Source organism: Rissa tridactyla, chromosome 1 (genome assembly GCF_028500815.1).
Source record: "Rissa tridactyla isolate bRisTri1 chromosome 1, bRisTri1.patW.cur.20221130, whole genome shotgun sequence".
Taxonomy (NCBI): Eukaryota; Metazoa; Chordata; class Aves; order Charadriiformes; family Laridae; genus Rissa; species Rissa tridactyla.
This window is the reverse complement of record NC_071466.1, coordinates 84,620,464-84,643,392: the sequence shown is the minus strand read 5'-3', so window position 1 is coordinate 84,643,392 and position 22,929 is coordinate 84,620,464. Positions and strand designations below refer to the sequence as shown.

Genomic DNA, 22,929 nt, shown 5'->3' with positions numbered 1-22,929 from the left:
CAGGAGCGTGTCCTCTCTTGTTGCCCTTGAAGCCTTCCCCTCTCCTAGACCATTGCTTAAATCACCTGGATAATATTCTTACTTAAGGCAAGGATTAATATATCTTTCTCCAAATTAATATATGTCTACATATACACATTTTGGAACAGGCACATAGAGATTAGGTGTTAAGTTCACTGTCGTGCCATAAACTTGGCCTCATGCTTAGTGAAAGAGGCTCAGGCTGTGAAAACTCTTGCCAAAATGAAGAGAGCTATTAAAATATGATCAGTTCTGGAAAGAGTGGAGTGATTTAACAGAAGACAACAGCTGCCAGAATGATTTATTTATCAAGTTATTGAATTACACTTGAATTCACTTGAGGGATATACATGCAGGTGTAGCTGCGTGCTGCTGATGCTTCAAGTGAAGAAGTTTCATGCACATAAAAGGAGGCAAATTTTGTATCCAAATCTATTTTTGTTTTCAGTGTCAGGCATTGCACTCAGGTTCTACACTTACTGGAAGTTATCACCTGCATATTATGAGAAACTGTAAGCTTCAGCCTACAGAAAGGTTTCCAAGAAACCTTACTTCCTGGAATATACCTACATTTTACATCAGACCATCATTGGACATAGCCAGGATCCAAAGTTTATCCCCTCCTAAGTACTAGGCAGGAATCAGGATTGCTCTGTTCAGCTCTCTTGCTGTCAAGTGGAGCTTGCAGAAAGGCAGGCCTCGTCTCATGTTCCCTAAGAACACACTCTCACCAACAAAAGCTCACATATGTCCCCCTTTAGGCACAGCAGAGCCTGTCCTTCTTTCTGTACTGCTGGTGCCCACCCATCTACTTACCTGCAGCACTTAGCTGCTATATAATCTCTACATATAAAACCCTTTGTATCATGGTGCCACACATTCTTAATCATTAATGTCATAAGGAGACCCTTATGAGGTAAGATGGGTTGATCTTCTGAGCAGGAGTTAGTGACAGAGAGAACTAATGCCCGGGTCTTCAGAGGTATCTATGTAACTAATTGGTACCACTGATTTCCATAGGAGCTGTGTCTGTGAATGTCTATGATGAGCTGAGTTTAAGTAAATTGGTGACGTTCTGGTCCTGAGAACACCCACCTTGTTGCTAACACAGGTTCTTGCATCTGCAAGGAATTCAGTGCTGCTATCTGCGACACATACCTGAATTTTGCCCCTGTTCTGAGGAGGGGAACTCTCGTTGAGTCATGTTAGATGCAGTTTGTCAATTGTATTATATACCAGGAACTGCAGCGAGGAAAGAGACTGCAAAACAGAATAGCCCCAGCCAGCTCTATCTGGCTGAAAAGACTTCCCTAAAAAATAGTAGGACTCACATAAACCAACTCTGAAACTACTGTGAGGATGTCTGCAATCATGGAAACACTTCTTAGCAATAACCTCGGAAAATGAGAAAGTACTGCTGAGAAGAAGCATGGAGACATTGTTCTAGTATAAACGTGCCTAAATACAGTGTCACAAAGGGGATTTAGAAACAAATTTATACATGGAACTAGAATTCCACTTTAAAAACACCAGGCTTACAGGGAGCGCTGTACATAAAGAAATAGATGAGGTTTGAGAGCCACCTCCTAGCCATCCCCCTGTCCAGGGACCTTTAGATAGCTGAGTAAAGAAAGATCGCAGACTGCCACTAAAAGACCTAGTTGGGTTCAAGCGTATCCTTTCATACAGCGCACAGCGGTGTCCTCCTAGAGGTGCAGGCAGGCACCAGTTCACTCTGCCTGTCCAACAGGTTTGTTAGCACTGGTCTGCCAATGGCGCCGACTCTGACTACATGAGTTCTGGTTGGGAACTGGCCTGCATCTGGTGTGCTTGGAGCAGAACTGGAGTGAGCTCAGGTCCGCCTGAAAAGTACCACGTGGATGGACCCTCAAGTCAGTCTATAAGCCAAATAAGGGGCAACAAGATCACAAAAGCAATAGGAAGCTTCAGGAGCACATCTGGAAAAGCACATTATATTTTCTTAATATTTTCTTAATATTGCAGCTTGGACTGAGCTGCAATATTAAGAAAATATTAAGAAAATATTAAGAAAATATAATAATATAAAGAAAAAGTAAATGAAAAGAAGCCGAAACCCCAAACCCAACAGGCAGAAGCTCAGTAGAATATGTCTGTGGAGCACCGCTTTATGGGCACCCTTCAGAGGCAGTACAAAAGCACTGGTAAGTAAGTGACTCTGTGGTGCTAAAGGAGTTTACTGAAAACACTGATAGATTTTCCCTTGTGTGCACTTGGTTTCACCTCTCTGCTTTGCCAACTGCTGTATATAAAATCACTTCTAGTGCATTTGGAAATTACATTTTTGTCTGAAAAATATGTCTTGGTTTATAGCTTGGAAGTAATTTTCTATTTATCTGCAGTAATGCATGTGCTATCCTTAAAACTTTAATTCCTTTTTTTTTCTGTTAGTGGGACTGTATTTCTTATAAATCATCTGTGGCATCACATTGAGCTCTTGCTGAGGCAGCTATACTGGAAGAACAGATACACGGCAGAATATAAGCACTCATGCATTTAAGTGTGCTAGTTGTGGGCAATGCGGTATATTTTTATTTCTTGTAACAGCTGTTTGATTTTTCTGTCCCCTGGAAAATGCCTGTGCCTAGGTTTTGCCTAGGTAGGTTAGTCTAGATGTAAAATTCAATGTTATTATTTTGTTAGTCCAAGAAAAAATAAAATACGAAATTTGGGAAAAGTAACTCACTCTTGCTAATTCTAACACGTAGAATTCTTAAGTGCTTGCAACTGCAGCATGTGGGAACTCTCACAAAAATATGGTACTTGCTGTCTTTCTAACACCGCTCTCTGATGTTTAAAGCCCATAAAAAACCCCCAGAAAACAAGAGTGCACACTGTAAAAAACCCAAGTGGAATACAAGAGGTAGTAGAAGTCTAGCTTCCTATGTATATCACTATGTTGTACTGAAAGGAATATGCCGCATCTCTGCTACCACATCCTCCTCTGAAAGGATTACCTTCGCCGGATGTCTGACAGCTTTTGAGCCTTTTATCTCTAGCCGCGGACTGAGCTGTGGTCTGAGCATTATTTACTCACACTGTGGTCTAATTATCAGGAAAGAATAAGAGCAAACATCCTGATTAACTGAGAGAGTGCTCTCTTTCAGAATTAAGAGCCTAGAATCCATGAGGGAAACAGTCCACTTTCAGTATTGCCAAATAAACCAGAAAACCAAAACCCCTTTATCATTCTTGGTGCTATCGAAGGAGGGGGCTCTGTAATTAACACAGCTGGCTACATACGTCATACTATGGGAGTGTTTGAAGCACGATATGAGTTTCATAAGTTGATAATTTTTCTGCAATTTTTGTAATTGCTAGGATAGAAGCCTATTTATTAAACTGCATCCTTCACAGCAGGATGGGTCCTTCCTTCACACTTAACAAGGTAAGGATCCCACGGAAAATAGTCATGTAAAGTCATTACAGACCATATCATAAGGTATAAAAATAAAAATAATATAAAAAATTAAAATAATATAAAAATTATAAATATAAATAATATAATATATAATATAAATAATACAAAAATTAAGTTTTCACAGATAACCTTAATTTTGACAGTTCTTAAATGTTGGGGGCTTCACTTTGCTATCTTTGACTATTGCATTTTTTAAAAAACCTGTGAGTAGTATTTTTCTTGAAGGTGCTGTATTTTGACAATCGGCCTATTTTAGTAATTTCAATCTCCATATAGCAAACCCTTTTTTCCCTACAGGATTTTTATGTAGCTCCCTATATATTTATTATGTAGTAAAACTACTATGATAAAATAATACATGAATTTAAAAATAATAATTAGGATCTCTGAAAAGTGTGACCTATCCATTTTTCCTAAATAACTATTTTTCCTGGAAGACAAACAATACCAATATTAATAATACAAAGGCAGACGCTGTGTGAGTACTAGAGGGAGTTATATTGAGGAACTTAATGTGGTAGTAAAGGAGTCACTGCTGAATAGACATCAGCAGAGGAGGAAAAAAACCCCGATGTTTAAATTTATGAGCTGTAAATTTGAGCTAATCATGTACTCCAAAGGATCATTCAATATCATTAAAAAGGAAAGTTTTTTAAAGCCAAAAGTACAACCAATTAAGTGCCTGAATCATCACTGAATTTTTATAGTCACAAGGACAGCATGTAAAAATTTAAAAGAAAAGGAAGCACAGTTAACATACGCAACCCATCCTGAAAGAAAAATGCAAATGGCACAATGCCTTAAGTGCTATATATAGTTGGTATCAAACAAGAAAGCCATAAATAATACAAGATCACATACTTAATGAAGCTACATCTTGGGCAAACTAGTATCCCTGTATAAAGCAGCACACCAACCTTCTGCCAGTATTCCCCGGTGAAATAAAATCTCTCTGGCGTGTTCAGCATATAAATCCCTTATATTAATAATAGAAAATTCCAGCTAAATGTGACTGGAACAAAGACAGTATAGGCAACAGTACAGGTAAAACACAGTGCTTTAATATTTTCAAGCAATAATTTAATTGTCATTGCTGTCAGTTGTAGTGGCAATTTTGTAGAGACGAGTAGTCTCAGCCTCGCCCAGGTATATGGTGTTCAAATGTCCTGGTTTGGTTGAGAAAGCCCTTGAAAAAGAATCTCGCCATACATCACAACAAAAATCTCTTGTATATTATTTGGACTTGGCTTTTCCTACGGACAAAGGATCTTCCCTGTGTGCCCTCACTGAAACTGAAATCTGGGAAATTAATCTTTTCCAAATAGTGTAGCACCAAGTACTCAACAGGAAGGTTACACGATCCACGCTTTGCAATGTCATGTAGCCCAGTATGGGAGAGCACATTCCCCTTGTAACACCACACCCAGAGGGCAGAGCCCCATGTCCTTTTAACCAAAAAAAAGATGGTAACCCTACCGTGGGGGCACTATTTCTGGCAATCCTTCCTGTCCTGTCCAGGCAGGTTACAGAAGAAACCTGCTTTTGTCCCTACAGAAATCACAACTACAGGGAAGCATACTCTTGCAGAGCGTAAATGTTCCCTTCAGATTCAACTAGCATTTTGCAGTTAATTAGTCTATCTTTTTGAATCCTTCCCAGTCTAACCACATTTAGTTGAATGTATCTGGTGCTACCAGTGCTGGTCAGTTCACACCATTCTCTTGGCACGTGCAAGCTCCCCACCAATTTACCTTCATGAAGAAGCTTGAGTACCTGAGAACCTAGTCTTAACAAAAGGCGCCACATATATATTGCAGCTGTCTTCTGCTCACTTTCTCCATACTTCCTGCAAAATTATGTCCAGCTTTGGATTAACTGGCATGACTGGGAAGAGTGATGTCCTTCTTCAGGAGAGTATTTTAGTGGAAATGTCTGTGAAACAGAATTCTGTAGTCATAAGACTAAAGTATGAGATTAGCCATCAGGAGACCTGGGTGTTATTGCTTCTTGTGAGAGAAGAGAAGCAAGTCACTTAATCCTTTGGTCTGAGAGCCTCAAATGCATTTGGCAGTACCAACATGGTAAGGCTGAACCCCAAGGGGAGTTTGCCATCCAGTGAAAACTTCAACCCCAATTTGGCTTCAGCTCCTGCACCTGCTACCTCTTTTAGGCAGGTGATTTATGAAGGGGTCCTTAGAAGGTGGACAGGAAGTGGCATAAGCTTGTCAGGAGTGAAAGGCTGAGTAAAGAGATAGGCTGAGACTTAGCTAATGAATCTGGTGTGGCTGGCCAGAAGGAGGGTGGCATCCTGAGCACAGGACCCTCAACTTTGGAGGCATGGCACCATTAGCCAGAAACTTTTCACAAAAAGCAGAGAGATTGAGTATAGCCTGGAGCTTACGACAGTCATTGGAGAAGGTAAGGTGGGTTAAAGTCACTGTTGTCTGTGTAATACAGATTTTGAATTAGGGGGGATGTTCTGTATGCCAGCTGGGCTTCCTAATTTATCAGATGGAAACATGAACATGCTGCTTTTGCTCTGGCTGTTGGTTTTGGTTTTTTAATTTTTTTTTTCAACCTGAGTATCTTGCTGTTCTCTTTTTGTGTTGGCCTGTATGCCAACTGCCTCCTACCTCCGACAGTCAAAAGGTCCGAAGAGGGGTCTCAATACACCAAAGTCCCACCATGAAAGAGAGTGAGCGCTCTATCTGTCATTCCTTCACTTTGGTACTCCCACCCTGAACTTTTCTTCTTGTGCAAGGAAGGGCTTGATGTGGCATGTCAGTCCTGAGTATTTTCACCATTTGGTCCAGCTAAAAGCTGACATGCAGAAGTGTATTTTTGCATGTGGCTAGGTGCATCAGGAAGATGCTCAAGGCCCAGCTCAGTCATGTTATGAATGTCTCCAAGGATGGTTATTTCACAACCTCTCCTCATACCTGTAGTAATTTTTGTCCACCTTCATGGTAAAACGTTCTTTTAATTATATCTAATCAGATCTTTTTCTTTGTTTTGTTTTTGTTCCAGCGTTCATTTCTTCTTGTCCTATTGCTGTATATTTTCAAGAAGAGTCTGGCTGTGCCTTCCCTATAACCTTCCATTAGAAAGTTGAAGACAATTATAAGATCTCCCCTTACCCTTCTCCTCTTCAGGCTGAAAATAAGTTACTCTCAGCCTCTCCTCATATGCCATGTTCTCCACGCCCCTGACCTTGGTGGAGCGCTGCTAGACTCATGCCAGTATGTCCATATCTGTCTTGTAATAGAGAGGCCAAAACTGGACATAGCACCTCAGATGTGGTCTCACATGTGCCAAACAGAGGGGAAGAACCACTTCCCTTTTTCTGCAAGGCTTCTTCTTAAGCAGTCATCCCATGTCTGTAATGTTGCATGAGGCTTTTCTCTCCCTTTGCATTTGCTTTTTTTCAACTTCATAATGTTCCTGTCAGGCCATTGCCACAGCCTGGCCAGGTCCCTCTTAATAGCAGTGCTGCCCTTTAGCCTATGGGTCACTCTCCCTGGTTTGGTGTTGTCAGCAAACCTGAAACATGCCATAAGCCCTCACTGTTAATATCTGCAGGAAGGGCGGAGGTTGGGGAACAAAGACCTGACTTCACTCTGTTTATCAGCTCGCTAGCATAATTTGGGGAAGCAATATTAATCTATAACCTTAGCCTGAACTGAAACAGGACAATTACCACTGGAAACCAAAAAAAAAAAAAGCAATTTTAGGAGAAGATTGCCTTTGGCAATAAAGCTTGCGTTCTCAAATGTATTTAGGTGAATAATCACATTTTTTTCTTGGCTTTCTTACAGGAGCAATATTACAGACCATTTTTTCCCAGAGGACTTTAAAATGATCTTTCCTTTAAAGAAATTATACTCGTGTATTTTTCCAAATCAAATAGCAACAATTTGAATGCTAACTTAAACTGAATTTGTGTTCATTTTTATCATTATGAAATATGATGCATAATTTTAATTGCTGTAGGATAGTATCTATTATTTTTCTATACTTCGGAAAAGAGAAAGTATCATGAATAAACTATTAGCAGGGTTTATTTTTCATATTCTGTGTTTTTGCGACTACCTTGAAGAATGTTTGACTGAGCCAGATGTACTAAAAAACAATTAAAATGCATTTGAAAACTTTAAAGAACACAGCAAGAAATTGCATAGCATACAAGATAATAGCTGGAAGGAAACATCTGAAAGTGGACTGAGGAAACCTATGTCAGTGTTCCAGATAAATGACTAATATCAGAAATTAAGCAAGACTCCTGCTCAAATACCATCAAATGCTTTAAATTTGAGAGTGTTCATTCAGATAAAGCCTCACATTTAAACAAAAGGGATAAAAAAAATGCTCTGTGATTCACGTTGTTATTTTTCTGTTGGGGACAACATGAACAACAGTGGTGCCTATTATTATAGTCTATATTATTTGAAACACAACACCACCAAAGTCTGTGTTTTTCCTCTGAACAAAGCACACTACTTAGGATGATGAGTATGCCTATCATGAATCAAAGCTAATTATTGTCTTACTCATAATGAAGCAGCACACTATCTTGTTTTGCTGGGGCTTCCGTGAAGAAAATGGGGACAAGCCATGTGCTATGTCTAAGCTGCTCTGAAAGCATAGCGCAGTCCCTCCCTGCTCACGTTGACTGCAGACAGATTCCCCTAAAAGGGAGATTCAGTGCCTTTAGTCTCACCCATAGGTACGTTAGGTTGCTTTTCATTCTCTACAAGTAATTTCTGATAAAATGGCTGTAATGTTTCATGATGATTTTGTTAGTGTTTATATATATTTTTACATGGAAACCAGATTCTTAAGAAAATGAAGAGACTTACAAAAGACATCTCCTCTAAGGCTTCGCTCATGCTCAATTTGATTCTCAAAATCTTCCTTCTCCTCTTCGTCTGACTCCTCTGCCTCCTCTTCTGCAGTAGCTTCAGTTTCTTTCTCTTCCTCAGTGTAGCTCCTGCCAAGATCAATACCACCTTCATAGTCCAATAACTGCAAGTGGGTCTTAGAAGCCAGTGTCATGGCTGCTTCTGGGATCACATTCTTGATTGTTTCATGCTTTTTCACACTGTTTTTATGTGCAAGAAGTTTCTTAATTGTGTCTTTAGCCGTTCCAGGGATTCTTGCAATTTCCTTCACCGACTTTTCAGGGATAACTAGAACCAAGAAGAAAATATTAAATATTCATCTAAGGAACAATTCAGCAATGACAACATTTATAAATGGCACCACGGTGTCCTTTACAATGTCCAGAGACCCATACAGCCAAATTTCTACTATGAGATATAAACTAAGCTCTGCATAGAACTGAATATATGTACATGTGTTTAGCTCTATTGAGTTACAGAAAAGACCGTAACCTCATTTGGACTCCTGTGTAACATGGGACATAGAGCCCCTGACATGAATTATTTTTACACTGGAGCTTGGTTAAAAAAAAAAAAAAAAAAATTGTCCTTCTTCAATTTGTGGACTACTTAAAATTGTCCATGGAGGTATGATTCCCTGCATAACAAATGTCAGTCTGCTAGCAATGAGCATTTTTCTTAGCTGTCTTGTGTGAACTTCTCTGACTTAACTTTACTTGCACCACAGGCTGGAAGCCACTGAAATGGAAAGGATTTTGAGAGTAGATACCTCAAGCTGCTCTGTTACATTTCATTTAGCTCTAAGGGATATTTAGTTCTCAGGGGTAAACCCCAAATCTTCAGAGAGGCATCCAAGAACGCCAAATTATTATCTTGCAATATCAAGGTGAACTAGAACATAAAATTTCCTGAGATTGTTACTATTTTATTATTCCTCTTGGCTACAAAATACTAAAAGGATAACCAGCCTTGTAGTATCTTGAAACTTTGGATTCTGTTGAGAATCATAAAGACTGCCAGAAGTGAAAAACTTGGGAGTGGGGTAAAAGTCGATTGAGATTGTTCAAACCTGTAAAACGAAAGAAAAAAAAAACTGAATTTGGGGTTTTCCCTATTATGAAGTATCATGAAGTCAAATATCCTCTATATCCATCCAAAAAATTCAAAACATTAATTGATAAGAGGACATTTTTACATTTACATGGCAGGCCTGATTTTTCAAATCATGCTTTCCTTGTCAATGTATTCAGTTTCAAGACACAGGCCTTTTATTTCTTTTAAAATTCATTTTTTTCTCTCTCTAAAATCATCAAACTGTGTTTGGATGCTTGAATGAGGGACATTTTTCTCAGGAATCCATTTGAAGATTAATTTCTAGGGATGTGGGGATGCAGGACCCATTTTCCACCAGTGCTGGGACCCAGTAGCAGCACAAAGGGCTCCTTTGAGATAGGTTGTTGGCCAGCTGTTCTCCATGTTCTATTAAGATAGGAAAATTGTCAGTTTACATGAAATGAGGAGAGATTTTAGTTACATATTATGAAAAACTTGCTTATTATCCTTGCTATAGGATAGTAAACCACATGATTATTTGATTATTTGTATCACTAGAAGTTTTTTAAAATGGTTACGCTATGATCTGTCATTAATAGGCTGAACGTGATCTGCCTCAGAGCAAAAGAACAGACTAACTGATCTTTTTTAGTTGCTTCCAGATGTACTCTTTTATCATCTGACAAAGACTGATGGCTCTTTGTGCTGACGGCCAAATCAAAATTGAGGGAGAAAGCCAGGACTACTTCGGATCAGTTTGTTCAAGGTATGTGTACAGTACAAAGCAAATTCACAGGAGAAATTATGGCACTATTGCAGTTGTTGCTTTTTATCGGCAACGTCAATTGCTGCTCAACATCAGTAGAGGAACACCGTTGTGCCAAAACTAGGTCTGGAAGGCTTTGTGTGACAAATATGCAAGTTTTAGAGAAGACATAAATCTGAGGAGCTCTAGTTTATGAGATGATCCCATCCCACCATAAGGATTCCATTAGGGTTAACCAAGTCCCTACCTGCCATTGCACCAGAGCTACTGAGGAAGAGAGTGTCCTTGGGGTTTAAAGTCCACGGCAATGGACTTTGAGGCTTGAGACAAATCAGCTCAGGATTTCATGACTGCTATGTCGTGACCAGACAGTATGCAACTATATACTCAGCACTCTAGTGTTGGCCACAGCCTGAATCTGTGTGGGTTAGGAAGAAGGACTGGTGAGTAGGATAGCACAACCGTGTCATAAGCTACTGACAGCCTTTTGCAGTTTGAGTCCTTTATGTGAAGTACCTTGGAAATAGAGCTGAGCCGTTCCAGTCTGCTGTACAAAGGCTCTTCCATAGATGGAGACCATTTCCACGAATGGGTCAGAATAGCCTCATATTTGCTGCTTCCTATCTTTGGTTCTCCATCAGTGTTGATGCTGTAATGCCTACAGCCTTTTGGGATTGCAAATGGTGGGGCAAGTCAGCAATTTTTATTTCCCCTCTGCTTTTGCTGTCTAGTGCTTGCATTATCAGGGCAAGAATATGTTCTTGTTTTGCTCCTCACTTTATAATAATAAAAAAATTATAGTAGCATTTTGGGACAGATGGACTGGACTTGTAACCTTGGGTAGTACTTTTTTCTGTGTGCTTCTTTTTATGGAAACATAGCAGAAATAAAAACACCAGTTAATAAAATAGAACTGTAGTCTAGTAGGAAAAGGGGAAAGTTCCCTGAATTTATACTCACTCCTGGAAAATACAATCCTATCACTGTTAATTCATCACATTTTTTTTATGGCAAATGCAACTACATGCTTTTTAGTATCCCAGGAATAGAATCAGACTCTCTTGGTGTGCTCGCTGGAGAATTCAGATATTCTGAGGCTGCAGTTGGAGGTATAAAGTAAATGGACGCCAATAAAAAAATAAATGAAAATTTAGGATTTTGTTTTTGTTTTCCTTTGCATAAAACTTGTAGTCTTGTTTGTCAGATACTTGCTTTATTACAACTTTACTAATACTCCGTTAAGCGAGCCTTTCCTCTGGAGGATGATGTCATGGAGGATGTAAGGTTCTCTGGGTCTAAGCTCAGAATGCAGCAACAAAAATTACACAGGAAAGCTTCATTCCAAACAAATTTCCTCTTGACAATCAGTAACAAGAAACTTGAGGCTGTTAATAAAGAGGCTATGGAGATTTTCAAGCCAGGACTGACTGCTCAGAAAACCTGAACATCTGCTTTTAGTTTCTGCTTTGAAGTCTTCCTAGTGAAATGAAAAATTCTTACAGCTCAACATAATAAACTCTGTGGTGTCAGAAAACCAGTCTCCTTGTATGTGCAAAACTAAGCAGTGCAGAAAATCAACTGTCGGGAGTGACAAAAATAGGGAGATGAAAGTGTATAATCCCCATGTGCTTGCAGGCTCCAGTTTGCTGCTGCAATATGAAAATCGGGATGCTCATGGGGACAAAGAGGGACTAGACAGCAAGCATATTTCAGGATTTATCACTAGCATCCTTCTAATCCACATTCAGCTTTAGAGTAGCTGGAGGTGTGTATTTAAGGCTTTTTAAAGCTACCCATAAATTGCAGGAAGAATAATCCAAGCGTAAGGATAGACCACCTTAAACTCAGTCTGTTCTGTTGAATCCACTGCCTGTGGACTTGCCTGAATGCACAGCTCACCACTTCTGACCATCTGGGGTGCTACAGCTGAGGCAGCGATATTTCAGAACTGTTCACCTCAAGACATGTATATAAATACACAGGTGTTGCCCACGAACATTTGTGCATTTATCCATCCACATGACTGCATACAGAATTTTAGAAAGTGAAAAGAAATGGAGTACATTTCATCCCAGCTCTCCCTTATGCGTGCAGATTAACGCTTCCTGCTCTAAAACAGTTTATGTTTATTGCCCTAGTATGAAAATGTCTCAGCTCTCAAAGGTATATTGTTTCTTTGAATTACAGAGAGGTGGAAAAACAAAGGCAAATGCTGGCTACAAGTATATTTTTTCTGTCTGCGGTGCAAGATTGTAAGACCACAGAAATGGCTTGGTGTAGGATGCCTAATGACCAAGTTGTGAAAGTCGAATTGGAAAAAAACAGAGAGAGAGCAGATGCCAGCCCCCTGTCCCTGTGCTGTATTGTGTAAAGGGAAATACTCTGGGGATGATACAGGAGAGGGACAGACAGTGATCTGTTTTCCTCCCACACGCTCTGTGACCGCAGCCGGCGCTGGCTGGGGCTCTGAACATAAGGGGGCTGCAACAGGAGACAGCTTGCTCTGCACTGCAGCAGGCACCGCACTGCTTCCACCTTCACGCCTAGCAATACATTTAAAAACCTGGTAAGAGACAAGCCTAGGAGACTGGCTTACAAGCCCTTTTGTAGCTCCCTCTGTAGCTTCTGTAAATAAAAGTGGGAGAGGGGATGAGGGATACAGACAACTGTTTACCATATTTAGGGGGAGTCTGTAGATGTGAGTAAAGATTACATCAGCAGGACACGGTTTCAGAAATCAGTCTAAGAAGTCCTCGACCTCATAATGAAGGATGCCTTTTTTAGAGAGTCTTTAGAGAGTCTGAAAGCTTTCATAGATAGGTTAAAGCACAGATTCTAGACTCTTATTCTCTTTTAAGCACCATGGAATGTCATCAACCAATATATGTTACTAGCCTGTTTCATTTCTAAAATTTTTACCATCCTATTTAGGGAAGGATGCTTTGAGAAATGAGGGCAAGTTCACCACACTGGGCTGTGCTTAATAAATGACTGCACCAGCCAGCAATGCTTTCAGTAGGAAATGTGGGATGACAAAAGCTGAAGTGTTATCCATTGAAGAATGACAGCAGTATTGGCTCCACACTGAATTGAATCATAAGAATCTCACCAGTGATAGGACCAGAATTGCTTTTGAAGCTTTGAAATTTTATGATGTCAAACCCAACTCAGGAATGGCAGGGTAATAAGAAAGCAAAATCATATATGGGTTTTTCGGGGTTACCCTATGAGCAAAAAAAGGAACCTGAGTAATACAAGAGGGACAAAGAGAGCTGTTGTGACCCTGTATTGCCATTTATATATCCAGCAAAGCATAATGAAGAATAGTAACCTCTGCCTCCAGCCCAGCAACAACAAGAGTGCCATTGTTGAGCTCCGAAGAGTGACGGCTGAAGGTTGTAGGCTTTAAGTTAGTACTGCTTTTTCCTGTTATTTTGTAGCTTCCTACCAAAAATGTGAATTAAAAATAGGTTCATTTTTTCCCCCAGGAATCTTAATTGCTTACGGAACCTTGTGAGACCCTACTCTTAAATAAAAGCTGGAATAGACATAGAAGCATGTGGTGAGGGAAATGTGGTTTTTCAATGCACAATAGGAAATCAGGAAACACATGAACCTGAGAACAGCAACAGATTGCAGCAGGATAGAGGCCAGATGTGGAAATGGCTAGGACCCTTTTGGGGAGCATTTGAAAGGTTACACCTCTATGGATTCTCAAAAGAAATGTGTGCTAGAGACAGTTCAGAAATAGCCTCCAATGTTTCATGTGTATAGGAGTACTGAATGGCAAAAGGGTGCCTTAACGATCACACGTCATATCCATGCAAGCAGCCCTGTTTGCAGCCTGATGTTTCAGCAGCTTTCTCCTAAGTTAGTATATTAACATATAAATTAACTTTCCCCCACCTTCTATGCAAAGGTGAATTTTACGTTACTTCACTTATTAGGTTATTTGGTAGCATAAGGAGATGTAGCCATAGAGGCTTCATTACAAACAACGTGCTTAGTTACTCTCATTTCATACTCTGAAAATAACGCTATATATTAAAATGTTTTTCATTTGATATAAAAAGCTAATACTGCTGCCATGGTAGCCACGTAGTTATATACTAGAGACAATTGCTATAAAGGACTAATGGTTCCCTGTGGAAATGAGATTCCCACCCTGTGAGAATAATTACGTGGAGTACTGAGGGTATATTTAAGAAGCCTTTCTTTTAGCTGCAGCACAACCCCGGGCCCATCTGTTGGGAGCTGGGATGGGCTGCAGGAGCTGCAGCTGCTGCCACCAAAAGAAATGTGAAGCCACAGCCCCCAGCCACCAGATTCCCAGGATGGTGTTCTCATCCTATTAAAACCAAGACCAAAATTTCAGTAAATTGAAATTTGACTTCAGTAAAGCCAAAGGTTTTCCACAATTGCCATGTGGCACAGAGAACACAGCATTTCAGTGTACATTGGTACATCTAAGTGGCGTTTTTGTCACTGTTTGAAAAACATTTTCCCCAATAGCATGTCCTACCCCCATCAGTTGCTCTGATGAGACTTTTTTGAGGACTGCAGTAAAAATCAACTACTGAAACATTCAAGGTTAAAAGAACTTCCTCCTCTCTGCTTAGAAAGAGGTGTATATGTGGGAATTAAGACCAGAGAAACCAGCTTCTTTTTAGCATCGCTGCTGTTCAGGTTTTACCTATTACTGACTGTATTTTCCCCCCCCTCTATTGTTGTGTACATCTTTCTAGCTAGACCCTTGCCTTTCGACCTTCTGCCTATGGCTCTGATTTCTCTCATTACTGTGTGTTAAACCTCTATCCTGTCTTGTATTAAATCTCTTTTCCATTTCACGTGTTCTGCTAAGTTTATGAATGCATGACTCCTTCCTCTTCTAAATTACTAATGGACTTCAGTAATTGGAACTATGACATGAGGAAGTATGCAGAGAGAGAGCAAAAAGTTTAATAGACACACCACTGAGAAGACAGAAAACATCTGTCTTCAGCACTGATTTTTTTTACAGGGCTAGACATTAAAAAATGTATCATAGCCTCTCCACAAGCTAAAATATTTCCTTTGTTCATATTTTAGCAAGAATTCCTGTTGAATAGTTTCTGCTTGAGGAAAGAATATTTTATATGTAGACTTGGTCAAAAGGAAAATTTCCTTTGAAATTTTCAGCTTCTCATTAAAGAGGAAAAAAAAACCCCACAACCAAAAAAACCCCAGACCTTTTTGCTCAAAGATGTATTTGTTTAACATTTAATCTATGGTACATTTGTTTTAACACAACCACATCAAGATGTGTCATGTCAGTTTGCTTTGATATTCAGTCAAGTCTCAAGCCCCATCGCATCCTTCCATTGCAGTAAGCTGCAGTGACATATCACAAGGGATGTGGTCTAGCAAGGAATCTGGCTCGCAACGTTGAATTTGAGCAGAAGAACCTTCTAAACAGCTCTGCTGTGGCAATCTGTGTCCAAAACAAACCTTTCAGTACTAGTCAGGTTTTTGTGTGCTTAGTTTTTCCATGTTAAAAGTCAACGTTTTTTACTGGAAGTAGAAACTTGACGGAAATTTAACTTATCAATGCAATATTGGAGATTTCAATTACTATCCTAATGGGAGTAGGAACATGATTAATAGAGAGACTCATAGAACACCTGTGACCGTGAGGTATAATCATAATACATATCTGATCGACAATTGCTTGAAAAAGACCCAGGAAAAAAGGTTTATACATTAGGTAGACTTCATCTGCTTTAGACAAGAACCTTTAAAATATTTTCATAACGTCTTTAGTCAAAAATTTTGAGCAGCACTCAGAGGTCCTCCTGAGGAAAACATCTCTAACAAAGTTGCAAAAGAAACCTCTGCCAGGTTTAATAAAGGTATCCAATAAAAAGGTTCATTTTAAATATAAAGACAAGAACAGCCTTTCTTTCTTCCTTCTTGGAGGGTCATATTCAGTTAGAACCGGGCAGTGATGTCTTTATAGGAGGTCTTCAATATTCAATAGACAAACAAATGCAAAATTATAAGTGAAAATAGTTTCCCTACTCTCACTTTTTGCTAAGTTAGCCTGAAACTCTTCTGGAAGGGACTGCCCAGCTCTCCACAAGGCTAGCTGTGGGAGTTGAAGGAAAGTGGACTTTTTTCTATTTTCTCTGTTTCTTCAGGGCAAATTCTCTTCTCTGTTTTATTTGTGATTCCTAGTGACGCTACGAGACTTGGGGACTCATAGGCAAAATAAATTTGAACAAATAATACTTGTATTAACTATGCAATGACTCGTGCAATCAGTATATTATTTTGGGAAGAGGTCTTGCTTAGTTGGTATTAAATGACTGTTCAACAGGACATTTCCTAGAAAATGCCTTATAACCATCAATTATTGGAGAAAAACAATATAGCACTATTCCTGACATCCAGTGGTACTCACCAGCACAATCGAAGCCACTTCCTCGGTAGCCCTGTTTACATTTGCATTTGAAGGATCCTTCAGTGTTGAGGCATTCAGCATGGAGGTTACACCTGTGTGTATTTGTCACGCATTCATTTACATCTAGGGAAAGATATAAATGCCTCAGTGAAAACTCCGCTGAAACCCAAGCTTCATGACAACCTGTTTGTGCTGGCCATCTGTTTCCAGGTATTGTAAGCACTAGTCTTAGACCGAGGTGGCCCAGAGACCATTAGAAGCAGAAGAATTCACACTGGGAGAGAATGCTTAACGTCAGCTCCAAATGCACAACTGCTGGCATGTGCATCCATGGAAAATGCAGAGCATCCCAGTGCAGACAAAATGAACATAGTGATTTTATGACTGAGAACAGGATTCAAACTGTAGGTTGTACACACTCTTCTATTAACAAAATGCAAAAGGCACCAAGAGAGTATCTGACATCAATTAAAAAACAATTCACCAAATCTTTCTCATTCTTTCATTCACTCTAGAAGAAATGCAATGGAAAGTAACCCTGAGCATGCCAAGATGTTGAGATCTTCTATCTACCTCTAACATTCCAGCATACACATGATGCTGTGTGAAAAAATATAATCAGGAAAAATCCAGTAGAAAATACTAAGTTCAACTGACAGAACAAAATGTACAGGCATCAAGAGTAACTGATTTCCTTCTTTTCAATTGTTTTGCTACATTGTTTCTGATTTCTGCCACATGAGGGAGCCAAGTTGTTGCACAAATTTTTGCACCACTTGCATTTTATCCAGATTGCTTCATTTTTAGCAGCTGACGAGTCCTCTCATAAAGTAAGTCAGGTAGGAGACAAGCAGCAGGAAGACTGACTCAAAAATATGATATGTCTGAGAATGAGATTCAGGTTTGCAGATAAAATCCTGAGTTCTGAGACCTCCCCAGTTTTTCCCCCATGCATACATATTGTATGAAAAAGTGAGTATTTTTTTCCACGTTATAACTCCCAGGGTTTGCATACAACAGGAAATGCAAACTTGAGTCTCCAAAACCTGCCTTACGCTCTCCCTTCCACCCCTAATTCCCAATACCAAGCAAATATAAACAAAACCCATGAATTCTCTTTTGTATGCACTTTTTGTAGCAGGTCCAACCCTTCCAGGTCCTCGTGCAATCAACTGCTAATGGATTAAAATTCAGCTAATAGATTGAAACAGCAGTAAAGGTGTTTTGACATTTGTTTTAACACCTGGGCATGTCAAGATACTTTTAGCCTGTATTTATTTTTGTTTGGGAGAAACTTAGGCGTGCAAGAGAGACCTCAAAAGTAATTAAAACCTACTTTTTTCATACTTTTTTTTTTAAGTTATGTACTGTCCACCCAAACAACTGGTTTTACAGTCATAAAAGCACTTGATTCACATTCCTCATTAAGGACACCAAAAAGAAGATCAAAAAGATTGTGAGACTGCTTGTTCATCACACACTGAGAGCCAAGAGAACAAAGAATGTCTCTTTAACTAAACCTGTTCCAGAAGTAGCACATCTTTGTAGTCAGCTTTTGCTAACGTACTACAAGCTCTTCAACATCTTGACTTGGCACAATGAGGCAATTTAATTTGCAAGGGCCAGTGATTAGGTTTTTCAGAAGGCTACAGAGAAAACCCAGAGAAAAACTCAAAGTACCATCAAGAATATTCTTAGTGTGGTATCTTTTATCCATTTTTGAGGCAATAACCCCCGACTAGGCCAACATGCTTCGGGCAATGACAGGAAAGATGCACGATGTGGGAATGAAAAGAATGAAGAAGCAAAATTCATGGGCTAAATCTTACCTACACAGTCATAACGGCCGCTGATGTATTTCAGTTCATAACCAAGCTGGCACTTGCAGTAGTAGCTTCCAAATGTGTTGACGCATCTGCGGTTGTAAGAGCAGACAGCTTTGCCAGTGGAGCATTCATCAATGTCTAGAGCAGGAGAAGGGATGCTGGTCAGATCCGTGAAAAGGTAAAATGGGAAAGCAAGAACTAGTTGGGATTTGGCCATCACAAGTTGTTTATTAAATAAGTCTTATAATTTCACACTTGGGGACAGCTTTTTGCATGCGTTCATATGAATGAAGCAGCAAAATGTGAACTGACTTTAAGGAAGATTTTGAGCCCTGGCATGGTAAAAGCTAGGGTAACTGGCAGTGGGGATTCTCCCTGCTGAGGACAATGATTTGCCCTAAAGTCGTGCAGCGGGGTCAGGAGGAGCTCCACAAATTCCATTATATCCTCGAGAAGGGAAATGTCAGAGAATAGTTTAAGAGAAAGCCCCAGAAACAGGAAACTGAGAGCAGCAGCAGCTCTTCTACTGAATCTCTGCAATTCCCCTTGCTGGGTGAAGTCAAGACATAGCGGGGAGAGAGTTTCCCACTGGGCAAGTGGTCTGCCCAGCAAGGCAGATGACAGGGACAGACGTTTTGGACAGCGAAGGAGGAAGCTTGGTATGGGAAGACCCTAAGAACATTATTCAACAACCATTGTAATTCAATGTTACTAATTTGATTTGTTTTGTTATAACATCAAATTTAAAAGAGTGCAGATTATGATATTTGCCATTCGTCCTTCCCACTTTAGCACTCAGCAGTGACACAGCACACTGCTGCCCTTTACAGCTTAGAACTGCTGCGAAGTGCTGCTGGACACCACAATCGGTCTTCTTATCACATCTACCATTTTTTTCTAAGTGCTTAGGTGACCAAAGGGAAGTGGACAACAGCAGAAAAATATTTAAACAAACCTGTAGTCAAAATCCCTCTTTCTGCCCATGCTACGCGTTCCTGATGAGGGCCTCTGTTCCCCAGCCTCCAGGGCATTCCCAGACCTCTCCAGGTTCTCATTTCCCCATGCCTCTGACAGGACCAGGGTCTGTCACAAGCTGAAGGACGAGCCTGCTGCACTCGATCCTAGCATGAAGCTTATGTCTGCACCGAACACTAAAGGCTCACTGTACTCTTTGAAACAAGAGGTTTAGGTTTACTTAAAAATTTTGGTGCAATTTGCAATTGTTATTTTTTTCCTTCACCTATGCACGTGGAGGAGAGGAAAACTGGAACACATCAATGTGCTGCTCTGCAGGTCCAGAAGGAATGCAGCTTCTTAGGAGGATTAGGCTAAGACTAATAGCAAGGGATCTTCAAATGTTTATCTGTTTATAGTATTTCTGTGACTAATACCAGAGTATTAAAGTATCCTATAATGTATTAAGCACTATTATGCTATACAGCAGGATGATGCTATCTCTCTCATTTTAGAGGTGGGGAACTGATGACATACCACAAGTCATGGAGAAAGAAGAGGTCTGATATTTCCAACCATTGGATGTACATTTTTGTCTATTTTATCTTCTATCAGCATTCTTCCAAAGCCATTTGAGAAGGCAAGTAAATAGAAATAAACTCAATACAAAAGAACAAAAATAGTTGCCTGAATAATTCAGTAAGAGATTGAAGAGAACCACTCATCTTGTCTATTGTATTTAAATGCATATGTCTAAAATGTTCACCTTCCAATAGCTCTTACATAATTCAAACGTTAACTGTGACTGGGAGTAGTCCGAGAGCCTTGCTGATTACTCAAAGCAGGACATTTCCAATTACAAACTCATTTCATTTGAAAGAAGGAAATACTGTTCTCATGTTGGAGAGTTTATAGTTTGGAAGTTGAGCCAAGTATCCATATGGGTTTATTTGATAGCTCCTAAACGTGATAAAGTATTCCCTGGCTGTATGACCGTCATACATGACGATATTACAGCTGTGTGTTAAGGAGAACAATTCGCATAGTAGCTGTCCTTCTACCCAGCAGTGTTTCTTGGTCGATACATTCACTTAATCTTTTGTTTGAAATGTTAAGTATAATATTGTTTTGACGATTGGAGCTAAAATTAATTTTTTATGTTTGAATGTCAAACCTCTCAACATCTAAAATATTCTTTAAGCTGTAGAAATCATTCAACCAGTACGTATCGGTAAGCAGCGTCTGAAATGGATTAGCTACTGTTATTCTTTGCCTGTAAGGTATCATTTCCAACCTGCCTTTTGTGATCTAGAGGACTTGCACCATCGTGACAGAAATAAAGTAAAAATATATGAAATCATCAATATCATCAGGTATGTTGCTAAAGACATTTAGTAAATAGCCTCTGTTGCAAGACGTTTTCTCACAGAATCACAGAATGGTTGAGGTTCGAAGGGACCTCTGGAGGTCATCTAGTCTGCTCAAGCAGGAACACCTAGAGATGGTTGCCCAGGACCACGTCTGTGTGGCTTTTGAGTATCTCCAAGGAGGAATTTTCATTCTCTATTTTCCACTGGAATTTGGGCAGCTCTGGGAAGTAAAACATTTCCCAGATGCAATTTTCAGTCTTCTATGCTTGCCCGAGTGGAATAAAGGTTAAAAAACCCCCACAAAATATCATTCCCTGGCATTGACTAGGGGTGATACCCTAGAGGCCAGGTGAGACCAGGAAAGAAAGGCTAGATTGGAAAAGAGGGAAAGTAAGAAAGAAGGAAAAATAATCATTTTCTGGCTGATTTCTTTCTTTTTTCAAATTGAAATTGTTTGAATGCTACCAGTTAGCATTGTACAGGAAAATGTACTTACTGATTCAAAAGGAAAACTTGCATTTCAAGAAGGAACTAAAACTATTCTAAAGAAGAAATCTGGAACTGAAAATTCTTTTTTTTTTTTTTTTTTTTTTTCACAAATGAAGCTCTGCTACTGGTCCTATTTTAAAATGAAATGGCATAAAGTACATATAAAGCAGTATTTCCCTTAAATTTAAAACAAAAAGCATCCGGTGTGAAAAACGAACACTTTCAGAGGCTTTCAGGTTTGCCTGTGATGAACAGCAACAAGAATATTCCAGCTGCTGGAAAGATGCCCAGACAGACCCTGGACACAGGGCACAGCCTTGCTGTTGCGGGGGTCGTTCATGACTCCTGGATCACCCCCTCCTTGAGGAGCAGGGAACTCCTCCCTGACATGATCTTCACTGCCCCATATTCTCTAGCTGTTGGAGTGGTCCCTACTTTGGAGGGTTTGTTTCACATCTATTGGGTTTGAAATAAGTTCATTTAGCTTCAGTATTAAAATGGGTATGATTTCAGCATGGGATTACATTCTGTAGCACAGTTTTGTCAGATGTCAATATAAAACCGGTATCACAGAACAGTACCAAGCGATGTAAGTAACGCTTTCTTTATCACCCAAGAAACCCCCAGCTAAAGTGATGTTGAGGCTTCTGGAGAAAATTCCAGCCATTTGTATTGTGGGTCATCACAATAAAAGAAAAACCTCTCCAAACACAACCCTCAAATCCTCTAATGCATTATGTCAGTAGCATTGTAGACCTCAGAGCAATAGGGAGAAACAGAATCTGTTACTGACTCCAAATTATGTCAAAACATTTAACTCTTTATTGGGGAATGGACTCCCATAAAGAATTACATGGCCAATGCTACAAGAATGGTTTTTTTAAAAAGCACATAAGCCTTACATCACACTCCGAGAAACAAGAAGCATTATTCAAGCCAGTGAGAACAGCTAACCACTTATTACCCTTTCCTCAGACTCTTAAGTTTTTTGAGAATCTATAGAAAAGAAGGTGAGAGTGATCTCTCTAACCATACCGATGCATGTCCTTCCGTTTGGTCCCAACTGAAGGCCACCCGATGGACAAAGACACTGTACCTCCCCTTTGACTTCTTCACATCCATACTGGCAATTCACCATGGCACAAGTCCTAGAACCTGAAAACAGTGTTGAAAATAACAAAAAGAGCAAAAATCTAGACTGGGATCACACGCTTAAAATTTAGATCTGGACGAACGCAGAAAATTCATCAGAACAACAAAAATACATTCATCATTAACCAAGATATTCCTATATTAAACAATTCAGCAGTCCATGAGACAGATCTTAAATTCCCTCTCCCCTTCACTTTGTACTTTCCTGATCTGCCCTTATTCCTTCTTCTTCCTCTGTTCCAATTTCTGTGATTTCTTACTATTGCCTTTTCGATTCAGAGACGGAACTGCTCTAAGTAGACAAAAAGTGGGGTTTTTCTACGTTTTCCGTTGCGACAGTTTTATAATACGTAAAACCGCTATTTGGTGGTGAAATGTTTTTATTGCTCACCATTAAACATGCTTTAGTATAGAGTTTGTTTTTTAAAACTATTTAGCCTGATGGACTTAGCCTGATGCCCTTTATTTTGATCCTTTATAGAACAGGTGTCTGACTCTAAA

The 22,929-nt window shown here is 39.7% G+C and overlaps 1 protein-coding gene across 2 annotated transcripts in view; it reads right to left on the bottom strand.

Moving 5' to 3' along the window:
• Positions 1–22,929, bottom strand: part of EGFL6 (EGF like domain multiple 6) — a 43,619-nt gene that overhangs the window by 7,326 nt on the left and 13,364 nt on the right. For both annotated transcript variants that reach the window (XM_054188925.1, XM_054188927.1), the window contains exons 5-8: positions 22,312–22,431; positions 18,467–18,601; positions 16,638–16,760; positions 8,338–8,667 (exon numbers count right to left, since the gene is read on the bottom strand). In XM_054188925.1, the coding sequence (XP_054044900.1) occupies positions 8,338–8,667; positions 16,638–16,760; positions 18,467–18,601; positions 22,312–22,431 (708 nt within the window). The remainder of the gene's footprint in view (positions 1–8,337; positions 8,668–16,637; positions 16,761–18,466; positions 18,602–22,311; positions 22,432–22,929) is intronic.